The 12,843-nt window shown below is 39.7% G+C and overlaps 1 protein-coding gene across 6 annotated transcripts in view; it reads left to right on the top strand.

The window, feature by feature from the left end:
• The window catches only part of GULP1 (GULP, engulfment adaptor PTB domain containing 1), a 95,405-nt gene extending 82,567 nt beyond the window's left edge, over window positions 1-12,838 (top strand). For 3 of the 6 annotated variants that reach the window (XM_017729041.1, XM_017729030.1, XM_017729045.1), the window contains 2 exons: window positions 4,514-4,608; window positions 12,632-12,838. In XM_017729041.1, the coding sequence (XP_017584530.1) occupies window positions 4,514-4,608; window positions 12,632-12,703 (167 nt within the window). In that variant the 3' untranslated portion in view covers window positions 12,704-12,838. Of the gene's footprint in view, window positions 1-4,513; window positions 4,609-6,847; window positions 6,859-12,631 lie in introns of all 6 variants that reach the window. The other 3 variants (XM_008630250.2, XM_017729034.1, XM_017729042.1) reach the window with 2 other exon arrangements.
• Window positions 12,839-12,843: the final 5 nt, after the last annotated feature.

The following is a 12,843-nucleotide window of genomic DNA, read 5'->3' as shown; positions in this document are numbered from 1 at the left end:
CACTGCACTCAAGCAGGGTTGTTTTGATGAAATTACATGGTGATTTTGTGGGATTTTATAATTTTGGAACTTCCACCTTTATCACATTCAGTAGTAAAGAAGGAGAAAGATAAGAGTGTGTCATCAGTTTGTTAGTGTCACTTCATTTATTCCTTTTGCCTAAGTGGGGCTCATCTGCCTGTTACCCAGGGAGGGCACTCATGCTGCTCAAGGAAAATGTGGTTTTAAAAGCCAAAGCTCATCTTACTCATCCTCTGGCCAGTTTGACAAATCAGCCAAAAATAACAGTGCCCAGGAAAGGCATGGACACTTGTAGGAATCCTGTAACAATACCAAGCACTTTCCATTCCTCCAAGGCCGAGAGTTCCATAGGCAATTACTGGCACCAGGATGACAGTTCCACTTCCCATAAAGAGAAATGCCCAGAGTTAGAATTTTGCTTATCAGTTCTTCGTTTGGTATTTTCCCAGAAAAAAATACTGTGGGGTTATAAGTGGTACCTCTGGCTTTGCTGAGCTCACAGCATATAGTTTAAGGCACCCAGCCTTTTAATACTAGAGGGGAGCAACAGTGACCTTTTTTTTTTTGGAAATAGAGCTATTTCCAAGGTATTTAAGCTTTAAAAAAATGAACTAATTCTTGAGATTTTGAGTTCATATTCAGCAGTGTTCCAACAGGGATACTCAGTAAATATCTGCTCACCACTGGCTGTATCAGTGATAGCAAATAGATGGGGTTTACCTATTTAAAAGAGAAAATGGCATAATTTTTGTACAGGAGGTTTGGACAGATGCATGATTGGACAAATGCATGCTAACTCTTTAGGTAATAATTGCAAAATAGTGAAATGCAACCAAAAATGCTGGAGACCATGCTGCTTCTTCCTCATGAGGTAAGGGATTGTAAATGTTCTTGTAAGTTATCTGAATGGGCAGAATTAATTTATTAATTTTATTTAATTAAAGGAGGAATTGACTTATGTGTTTCTTGTTGTCACAGATATGAGATTTCATATCTCAGAAAAGAACTGGAGAGGATTATTCCCTTTTGAGTTGCTCAATATTTACTTCACACAAATGCATCATGGACAAGGTTCCAACTGGCAGATGGAGAAATCTGCTCCAAGATGCTCTTTTTCTGCAGATATTTAAGGGTATTTTGTCAGAATAATGGATGCAATAATTTCAAAAGAAAAAAATATGGAGTAGCCTGCAGCTAAAGGAAAGGCTTTCTGGATTACCCTGTCTCAGTTTATTCCAAGTATTTCTTTGTGTGATTTCAGTGTGATTAATTTTTGTCATCACAGCTGCTCCAGTCCATCTGGGGAAAGCATATATCAGCATAGCTGTGTGCCTGGATGATGGCTAAGGTAGAGATTGGGGTGTCAGCTGCAGCACAAAAGCCAAATATTTATATTTTTGCTTTAGTAATTGCTAATATTGAATTTATCATAGAGTGCAGGTTGCTATTCTCCAGTATTATGTGTTCTCCTGAATGTCAGATAAGTCCCAGAATTTATCGCTTGTTCATGTTATCCTGTGGTTTGAGCTGAGGATCTAAAACATCAACATTTCATGGCTTTTGAATTTGTGGGTCAATTTTGCAAGCTGTGAATTTATTTTCATCCAGAAAGGAATGAGAAAGGGAAAGGAAATTATTTGTACCATCTGAAAGGATCATTTTCAAAATCTTCCTGATTGCTGTTTATTGGAGAAAGAAATGCCTGCCTATGCTGCAGTAATTTTGAGCAGTGTGCCAGGCAAAATATTCTTGCTATAGCTAATTTTCATGCAAATACTCTGGCCTGAAATAAAAAGTTACCAGTTTATCCCATCTGTGCTAAAAAGGAGCCTCTCCTCCATCATGAGTGGAGTGAGCACTGGCAAAGCTTATGGATATGCCATGCAATAGTGCAGCTCTGCAGGGATGAAATCTTCGTATTTCTCCATTTTACACAGGTTCTTCAGCTTTTGTTCCTAAGACAAATACTGGCATTGCTACTGAAAATATTCCACTTTATCCCTCCCTGACTCTCAGCAGTGCAGTCTCTCTTACAACACACAAACTTTAAATGCAGAAAAGGAGTTGTTCTGTGGTCTCGTTCAGCTGGAATGGATAGCAAGTTATGATAGAGATAGCTCCCCAAGTAATAGCTTTCCACAGAAACCCAGCTAGGTAATACTTCTTTATTTTCAATTTGATTCTGTGCAGGGTTTATTAGGTTCTGTCCCTTGGAATAAGTCACACTCTGGTTGATTTTAAATTCTGCCTTGTATACAGTATAAATTCAGAAATCTTCCACATTAAAGAGTGACATTAAAAGAGCTAAAACTTCTGCTATTCTGCTAATGAGCTCAAAAGTGCTTTCATTAATAAAAGCCTAATAATAAGGCATGAGTGAGATAATATCCATAATAGTGTACAAAATACTTGCTTTTTAAAACAGTCTTAAGTCATAATTCAGTATGAATAAATGCAGGAGTCTCGTCCTTCACTGTTTTTTCCTAAATACATTCATAGAATGTTTGCTAAGCCTTGGTGTTGGAACTGCCTGCTTTCAATTGTCTGACCACAGAGAAGACTGTCAGCTCCTTTTAAAGGTAAAGAGAAAGAAAATGGACCTACATAATGAACAAATAGACTGTGAGGGTTATAAAGTAGAATCACTTTTTTGCCCAGTAGCGGTTAGATTGCAAGTCAGAGTTGCTACACATCTGAAGGTTATTTGCTAGGAGCATTAGAGCATTTCAGGACACCAGTTATACTGGAGCAGACCCATTTTGGCTGTGAAAAAGGCAAAGGATGAGGGACAACCTAATTTTTACATTGGATTATCCGAGTTAAAGTCTCTTTTGCACGCAGGTGGTCTGCCTTTGCCAGGAAAGACTGGATTTCTTCTTGGCTCAAGAGGACTCTTGGAATAAGGCTCTCTGATCTGGGCCATCTCCTGGTCCCATGTGACAGTTCAGAGCTGTGTAGCCACAGTTTTTGAAATATGTAATCAATCAAGTTCCTGCTCAAGTTTCTGTACTTTATGATGGGAATTTCTGTGCTTTATTGTGGGAGCAAATGATGATAGCTGCCAACTATCTAAAATGCCTGGTGTGCAGCTTGATAACACCTAACTGGTAAGGGCAAAGCCCTGACAGACTGATAAGCACAATACATGTTGAAGAGCCTAGAGAACACAGGTCTAAAATTCTGCCTCTGAGGATGCCAAAATAAAGCCATCTGTGCAGCTGTAGGTGTGTGCTGCACCACTGATAACAGGGGTTTGGGTCAAGCAGCTAATTGTCACCGAAACCTTGGGTGTTAAGGGTGGGTGAATCTTGTGCTTAACTGTCCAATCACTTCAGAGTTACTATTGCCCCCCTTTCTTGTCATGCTCTAAAACTAAAATTGTTTTGAGGTAGGTAGAATTCTTGTCAGGTTTCTTGCTAGGCAGCCACGAAAGTTAGGAGAGAGGATATCTCCTAATGGTTCCAGTTTTCTCTCCACCAGTGACAAGGCTGTAGCAGCTTGTAAATTCTGCAATCAGTTGGGTTGGGTTAGCAAAATTATTTTTGCAACTGCTTTAGTTTAATCCAACGTGAGATAGGAAAAACCACCCAAAACCTGAAAAACCAAAAAATTTTTGAGCAGTCAGATATGAAGAACTATACTGGTCTAATAAGAAAAAAGAATCCAGTTGTATTGGAGGTGTTTATTCTTGCCCAGACAAAAAAAAGAAACGCCCTTCTCCCTCTGACCACTAGAATGCAAACTGCAGTTAAGAAAAAGTGACAAACGTCTGGTATTGAAAGAGGGAAGTTTGCAATTGTTCTATTTATGCACCCAAATTTAGTGGAATTTTAGCATAAGTGACAATTCCTGATCCTGCTGTGGTTTTGGGGGTTTTTTTTTTATTTTTTCTTTCTTGATGTGATCTTATCCGAGATTTTAAAACTCTGACAATTTTTAGTTTTAGTTACTGCCAGCTGTAATTGTATCAAACAAAGGCCTTGCCTTGCCTGAGTAAGAGTAGTTGCTTGTCTCACAAAGACATCCTTAACCTGAGGAGTGGCAGATGGGGGACACAAAGGTTAGTTGGTTGGTAATTTGTTGTTGACATAATGTAGAGATGGAATTTGGCAACTCATGTCCAGTTGTTTCCTGTTCATTTTTGAAACTCCTTACACACACAGACTCCAGAGCACATGTCAGTAGATGATGCCCTCTTCAAATGGCAACAACTTCCCATCGGATCTCTAGAAGGAACAAGCATTAAAGGAAGCTAAAGAGAGGCTTCAACAGAAGTTTGGTGGTGTTCTTGGAAAAATATTTGTGTATTAAAGTTTGGAAAACTGCCCGAGACCTAGCTTTCAAATGGGGATGTTAAAAGTTGTGGTTAATGAGTGGTGTATCTGATGGTGCTGTTACTCAGCTCAGAAGGAGATGTAAGGTGGCTTTTTCAGAGCACTGTAGTCGTAACCCATACCTGTTCTCTCAGTGACTCACTTTTCTGTTGTTCCAGAGAGAGACCTTTTTGGAGCAGAACCTTTTGACCCTTTTAGCTGTGGAGCAGGAGATTTCCCTCCAGACATTCAGTCCAAACTAGATGAGATGCAGGTAACTACTGATTTACGTGGTTTTTGATGGCTGCGTGCCTATTCTTGAAGTACATACTTACCATACTCTGACAATGTGTTCCACAACGCGCACACTAACGCATTGGAAAACCCCTATTGCTGACCATTCCTTTTAAGCAAGTTTATCTCCTGGTCTTTGAGCTGGAGTTTGGATTTGCCTCAAGAGCCCTACCTGGTACTGATACCTTTTCCTGGTCTTAAAATCAAGAATCAAACATGGTTAGAAGGAAAAAAGGGATTTTGCCTTTGTATTTATTTTAAGGATCCTTAGGTGCACCACATCCAGTTCGAATGCACCTCCATGCCCACTGCAAAATGCACACCCCCAAAAGATCTGGTATAACATTATAGGTTTTACTAATTAGCATATCTATCAAAGATTCCCCACTGAGAGGCTCAAGTGAGCCCCCCTCCCCAAGGAGCCTTCCCCTGGATGGTTCTATCTTAGTTTACAGAATGTGTTCTGGAGAGCACCTTGGGGTCTGGGGCACACTGATCCCTAACTACGAAGCTTCTAAAATGTTTAGTCTCTCAGCTTGACAAACAAGTCCAAGAATGTAGGCAAAAAGCACTAAGAATACAGAAGTTATAAAAGGTATAAAAGGGGTATAAAAGGAAAGGCAAAAAAATCATCATGGCATCAGTACCAGTAGAGTCAGCTACACTAATGTGGGGTTTCTCAGCAGAGTAACCAAGGTGGTTTGGGAACCATTCCCTGGGAAGGGACTGAGAGAGCTGAAGAAGAGATCTGAGCCAAGAACCCTCCATATCTCCTGATCTTTCTCCTTCTCAGCTGCAGCAATCTCCACCATCCCAGTGCATTTTTTCTTTCCCTCAGTGCCATCACTTTGCTTTCTCAGAACATTGGGCAGACTTACTTGCTTACAGGGCCATGGCAATTATCTGCTGCCTTTAAAAACAGTTGTATGGCACTCTGGGGCAATTAAACTTTTGAGAACTGATTCAAGAATTCTGAACTGATGTGTTTTTATCAGAAAATGTTTGTTGATTCTGAAACACTCAACAGTATCCATTCAGTTATTGACCCAATTGTGAAACAATTCTAGGAGAAAGTCCTCAAATTTTGGAACAAATGATGCTCTGCAGTCAGACTTTCAAAACTTCTAGTTCCTTGCCAGCTTGCTTATCTCTATTCTTTTTTAAGCAGCCTGCCAGCAGAAGAAAAGGCTGAAAATAATGGAAACTTGAATTTCTAGGATCCTGGCTCCTCAGTAGAAAGCATTCCCAGGGTTTCCAGCCCTCTTGTCTCTTCGGAGCCCACAAAGTCCAAGAGCATTTGCTCTCTGGCTCCTTCTGTTCCTCTCTCTGGCCTAGAGAATAGCAAAAGCTCTTTTAAATGGCTTAAACAAGATTTAAATACCATTTACTTTGCCTGAGTACATCTTCTCTTCCATGTCAGTTTAGGATGGTTCCACTGACAATCTCTACTCCATATGAAGTAAGAAATTTAGCTTCTTGGTCCCCCATATAATTTCAAAGAGCAGCTAAAAGCCAAAACAGGCTTCTTTGCCATTCCAACAACATGCTTATGTTTTGTGAATGCTATAATGTTGTTACCAAACTCTTGAACACAAACCCCAAATCTTACAGCACCTCACATTGATATATTACCAACATTTCCATTGTTTTAGGGAAAAATAAATTGTAGTAACTGTGGTTACCACTAATAATGGTATGTCAATATTTAAATGTCACATATTAAGGGTTCCTATTACAGGTAATGTCAGTATTTGGAATTGTTAGCCTATAACACGACAGAGTGCTGCCACCTCATAAAACATCTGGGAATGGAGTAGTAAAAATCTTTATCAAAGATGTTTGAAGTCATGAAATGAAAATCTCCCATCATTGTTTGTACTCTCTTGATCTACAAAAAGGAGACAACCAACCAGTAACAAAACCTCCAAGCATTAGGGAGTTGCTGTGTCCTGTTGCAAAGAAAGGCACTCCCCCCTAGCATATCAACTGTTCACTGAAAACTAATTAGTGGGCCTTTATGTAGGCACAACACTCGTCACGTATGATCCAACTGAGAACAAGTGTAAAGCTGAAAGGGTATGAAAAACCCCCATATTCTAACTTGAGCCAAAGCAAAGACTGTGTGCAGTTACTTCACTGTGTTGTTGGTGCAAAATACAGATTGAAACATGTTTTTCCTAATGTCTCTTTTATCTTCTTGTGCTTTCCTGGGTGCACAGCGTCAGCGATGGTTGGTATATCATATTTTAATCATGGTATTTAAAGCATTTACAATTGAAATGTGCATGTGTTTGTCTTGTGTTTCTATTTTTATATAGATACGTGTTTATAGTATATGTGTTTATACATAAAAACTTTTAAGATTTATGTTTTATATATAGAACTCTGAGTCAGGGCCATTTTCATTTTTAGGGGCCTACGATCTCTAAGTTAGGGACAGCTGATGGTAGTTTTCTTCAGTCTGTCTTGGCAGGTGCTAATACTAAGCCTTTGTTTTCACTGCTATGTTTTCACTTTGTTTTCCATGTGCACTTGCGAAACCTGCAGTTGACATTACTAGGTTGTCACTAGTGAAATGGTTTAAGCAAAACCTTTGGTACATGATTGTGTTAGCTCAATCACATTTGTGAGCAAGTTTTTATTTGTACATGATGAGTTAAACCTTTCAACAAGCAGAAGAAACTGTGCTAGACTCAACAGTTGTTAGACACAACCTATGAGGAAGGTGAGAGCACTGAATTTTCAATATGCTCTGGAAATCCAACATTAAGAAACATGGAAGAGAAATGTGGGCCTCTCTTCTGCTCTGAAATGCAAAGTGAAGGAGTCTTGTCGTTTTTGCATTATGGAAGTACAGCCTGAGTTACAGTAATTATATATTCCATTAAATCTGTAAAGGTAGGTTTTATACGGACACCCATAAAATAGTTCCAGGAGTAAACTTCCTCCAAGAGGGTACTGAATACAGCTCACTGTGCAGTGAGGATGGCAAGCAAAGATGTGACAGCCTGACTGGAGCGGCCCACTTCAGACTCTCTTACGCTGTTTCTTGTGTGGAACATGAGATGCCTCAGCACACACACCCCATATGCAGCAAAGCTGTCCTGATCTAGCCATGTGCTGGAGGGGATTTGTGAACAAAGTGGGAGAGAAGAGCACAGCACAGAAGAGGCACTGGAGAATAAATGCTTGAGTGTGGGTGCTTTGCCTTTGCATCCCATATTCTGAACTTAACGAGATCAGATAAAGTTCCCTGGCCCCTAGGGGAACACTTATTTTTAAACTTCACTGAGGATCCAAATTTCACACTTAAGCAGTCTATTCCATTTCTCAGTCCAATCGCTGTTGATCTTTTTGGAGAGCTTAAAACTCAAACATGTGCCGAGATGTGACTTTTACAGCTCAGGCCTCTCTCTGATGACTGTCCAACCTCCTGTTTCCCTGCACCCTTATGCTGAAACATATTTTCATCTTTATTTTGACTGTATCCAGACATTAATAAAATGAATGTCTATTTTCCCAGAAATCTTGCAGTGAGGAGAAGTTTCCCTGGATCATGTCATACCAGCAGCAGCTGCTATAATTTATTAAAATCTCAAGGCAGTTAATACCAGAAAGCTTCCAGGAGCTGCAAGCCATTCTCCCTGCATGCCCTGAAGCAGTCAGTAGGCTTGACGTCTTTCCATCTGAAATAAGTTATGCTCAGCCCTCTAAATAATCTTCTCAGAGATATGTAAATTTGTCATTGCTTTGCTGGGTTTGTGCTGACTTAAGCTCATTGAGTGAAGTCACTGTGAAGTGATAAGTGAGTTGACTTCTGAGCCATAAGGTTGACTTTGGCAAATTTATCTCCTGATAAAGTGGTAGTTCTTTGTCTTGTAGTGCTTACTGGTTTAAACCCGAATTATTTTATCCTCGACACCAAGAAAAGGCTGGTTTTGGAAGAGGGATTGTTTTTGAGCTGTTTCTAGTGAAAACAAGCTCTGCTCCTCTCTATAAGGTATCAATCACATCCCTTAGTACAATACTGTTACTTAGCAGGGTAACTAAACTGCTCAGTCCTTGTTAAAATGCCTTTAAAGTAAAAAAAGCTACTTGAGGAGGACATGAACACAGAAAAAACAAGTCACAATATAGGTGCACCCTTTATAGCCCTTCTTCCTCCCTCTCCTGGCCAGAACCATGGGGTGGCCTTTTTCTGCATTCCCTGAAAATCAGCAAATCAGAGAGATTTTTTTGACTGCATGAGGAGTTTCTGTTTCCTGAACCTTTAGTGTACAGGAAGCCATAGCACACATGGGTTTTAATGAACAGGCAGAGTTATGCTAAGAACACACATTATTAGAAGCTGAAGTGTCTGAATTTCAGACAAGGCAAAATATTTTAAGTGTTGTGTATTAAAATTAGCAATGCATGATATATGTATATATAGAGAGAGAGCACATAATGTTTAGCAAAAAGCTGACTCCCTATGTCATTAAAAAAAATTATCTAACACATTAGTCAAGTTTATTAGAAAAAAAATCATAATTTGTAATCTCAGTTGTTGCAACTGATTTCATTACTATTACAGCTGTGGATGCTGAGAGTTAAAAGCTGGCATGTGCTGTTCTGTTATAATCAGAGAACAGCTTCCCCTGGGAGCAGAGTGCTGGAGAGCCCTGTGCAGCTCAGGTGTAGATATGAAGTCCTAAAAGCACATGTGGCACTCAGTGTTCTGCACTGCTGGGAGAACTGCAGCATGGAACTACTGCTCTGTTACCTGCATCAGCAACAGCTCTACTCTGCATGTAAAGGAGAATCTACTCCTAAAGCCTTCCCATGGCTTGCTGGACTGCAGCTGATTGGATTCTATTTTTAAATTATACTTTTGCCCAAGTATAGTTTTGGAGATTCCAAAAATTAACTAAGCATTTGGAGTTATGGTGCAGAACCTGAGGGATTAGGAATAGCGATGGCTGTGGGAGATTTGAAGTCTGTGCTTTCCTCATCTTTGGAAATTTGATTGCAATCACTTTGACAGGGAGTCTGTTGGGTGAGGATACTCTGATTATTTGTTTTCCTGTTTGAGGGTTGCAATTAATTTTTTAGGAATATTGGTTAAAACTATGCAGCTTTCCTTCATTTATACTCCTACACACTTCTTGTCCTCCACTTAGATATTCAAGAGGGAAAAATCTGGATTTTACATTCCTTTAATGAAAGGAATGCCCAGCTAGCCATCTGGATTGCTTTGATGTCTTCTCTGTGCTGTTGGGCTTCTTGACCTTGTGGTCGTCATGGAAGTTTGAGCCTGCTTGTACCTGCAGAATCTGACATTGATGGTCATGGGTTTGGTGTGGCTTAGAAGTGACCATGGAAATGCCATGTCCCTGTTACAGACAGGAATGTGCAAGAGCCACAGTTCTCAGGAACGCAACTGGTAACAGCCCCTGGCAACCACATCACTGATTTCTGCTAGGACAGGAGTTCATTTTGGTAATAAAGTTTAAAAACTTTTTCAATAATTATGATCCATAAAGAGCAGCAATCTCTTAATGGATTAGCATTGATCACATTGCAAATATGTGGGAATGTAATTGTTTTAAATGCAAAATATCACAGCTTGAGAAGGACTAAATGGGTGTGGGGAGAAGTGGCTGGAGTGAAGCTGCAGAAGGAAAGGTCAAGGAGGCCACGGCTCTTCAAGAAAATGGAAATAGTTCTAAGTTAAGTCATAGCAAACACATGTAAAGTGCTAAGTGACAAAGTATCAGTTTGTGTGGAAAAAACTTGACATGCTCAGCATAAGAGCAGTGAGATGTGTGCTTCCAAAATGCATCATCTGATTTGCTCTTTGCCTGCTGGAAAAAGGGCATCGGAAGTGAAGCTGCTTAAGACACCAGCAAACTTAAATGTGTAGGATAAAAATAAGACCATGCAGGACAGGAATGGGATGGATGTTCAGTGAAGGCTCTGGCTGGCTCAGGATGAAGGTCACTGTCCTTGTCACACCAGCTGCTGTTGTTCTGCTATTGGAGCTCATCAAGCATCCTCAGGTTGAAGCACCAACAACAATCCCTTACTGTTGTATCTCTTTACAAGCTTAAAACTGGAAACAGCCTTCAGATACTTGAAAAGGTTAGCATCCTAGGCATGCTGTAACTGCAGGGTTAAAAATGTAACAGTCTGTAGGGCTAATTCTCTGAATTCTCCTTCTGGGTAAGCAGCCCTCCTTTGACTGCAGTTACATCAATTAATAGTAGCCTTTGGGTAAATGAACACTGTTTATAACAGGATGTGTTTCACTTGGAATTTCAGCTACTGTTTGCTTGAAATACTTTCTGCATTGAATGTTCTTCCTATTAATCCTTTGGAAAATACGGAGTTAAAAAAAAATAAAGGAAAAATCTTAAATGTATTAGTGAGCCTTGGCAGCACTGTGTCACCCAGGTAGAGCAAACTGGGTAGCACAGTTGGGGAGTGTTTACACCACAGTGCTGCTACTGGCTCAGCATCTCATGGCATGGATCTGCCTTTAAGAAAATGCAACTTTTACTTGGAAATTCACAGACCATTTAGTAACTATTGCCAGGAGGTTTGTTCTGTTTCTCCACATTACTCTCCTGATAGCAGTAGCTGGCAGCATTATTAGATATTCGTACACTTTTCAAATTTTAGCCCGTGATTTGAATTTGTTTGAAATTAAGCTGGTTTGACGTTGGATTTACCTTCTAAACCCAAAAGGTGTGGTCTTGAGGTACTGCTGTGCATATGAGGGAAAGACTTGAGTTTGTGCCTAATCTCCATACAGATTGTTTTACAAAAAGATTTATTTTGTTTACAAGATATTTTCTTGGTGAAAGGACCTGTTACTAATTTCATAGCACACAATCAGCATTCTCTCACTGAACTGAGCACTGCAACATCTGCCAGTGGAGTTGATGTTCTCAAGGCATTTCTAGTCAGAGCCCTGTTTCCAATTGCTTAAACTTTCAAAGTCTGAAATTTTCTTGACTCCCAGGTGACTTTTGAGGGTCAAGCCACAATTATTCAGCTTCTTTTAATGCAAAAAGAGAAATGAAAATAAGAGTGTTTTTCCTGTATTAAAAGTGCAATTATTACTTTAGGACTGGTGCAAACTAAGTACCTTTAGCAAGCCAAGCCTGTATAAAAGCATACAAAAAAAAGTACTTGTAGAATGAATTTCTTCTCCACGGAGGAGCTGGTAGCATCCAGCTTATAACCTTTTTTGTGTTTCTACTAATAACATAAATAAAACTCAGGTAACAACAAGTAAACTCAGGTATTTAGGTCTGAACTTTTAAAGCAACTCACAGCACTTGCTAAATACCACTGTATTTTGTTTTACTGAGTTACATGCCTTTAAAATGCACAGTTTTCTCATTTGCAGTAGGTCAAGTATGATTTTAATTGCCATTTTGGTGAAGCTCAGATGGCAGTGGGCAGTAAAGCCCTGTTAGTTTAACTGCACTGGGAGCAATTCAGAACAGCCCCCTGAGGTGGGGTAGTCCTGCACTTTTTGTTGGGCTGCTCTTGAGGCACCACAGAACGTAGGGGACACCTCGTATCAGCAACAATGTCCATGTCTTACCTGTATTTTTCAATAGAAATATAGTAAACTCTGTGCTCATGTAGCCCTAATCTTTCCTGCTTATAAATCCTCTTGAATTTTACTCAGGAACAACATGGTGCACATCAAACTTGTTTGGATTTCTGTTGACCTATGTACACGAATATTCAATGTTGTTATTCTATAGTATTTTCTTAACTTCATGTACATATTGTAGCTATGCTGTTGTATGGCAAATGTCTTTTATAAATTAACCACTGAGACTTATTAAAAAGTGGCTGACCAAATAATGTGTTTGTGAATTCAGGCTGAAGTACTATGTCAGTTTGTCTGCCTGAAGATATGCTTGAATTTAAGTGCTTTTAAAAAGAGACCGTAATCCTCCAGAACTCACTTGGCTTTTTCCTAATGATGTCTTGTTTCATTGCAGGAGGGGTTCAAAATGGGATTAACTCTTGAAGGCACAGTATTTTGTCTTGACCCACTAGACAGCAGGTGCTGATGCCAAGAAAGTCAATGTGAAATTCCTCCGCAGTGGGTTTTTTATTTTTGAACACGTACTCACAGATACTATCCATGTGCCGAAAGTTGCTTTTTTCAACATGTAAACTCTTGTGAGGCTTGCTTCTGTAAAAATCCAAC

This window comes from Corvus brachyrhynchos, unplaced genomic scaffold (assembly GCF_000691975.1).
Source record: "Corvus brachyrhynchos isolate BGI_N302 unplaced genomic scaffold, ASM69197v1 scaffold370, whole genome shotgun sequence".
In the NCBI taxonomy this organism is placed as follows: Eukaryota; Metazoa; Chordata; class Aves; order Passeriformes; family Corvidae; genus Corvus; species Corvus brachyrhynchos.
This window is presented reverse-complemented; position numbering and strand designations above follow the sequence as displayed.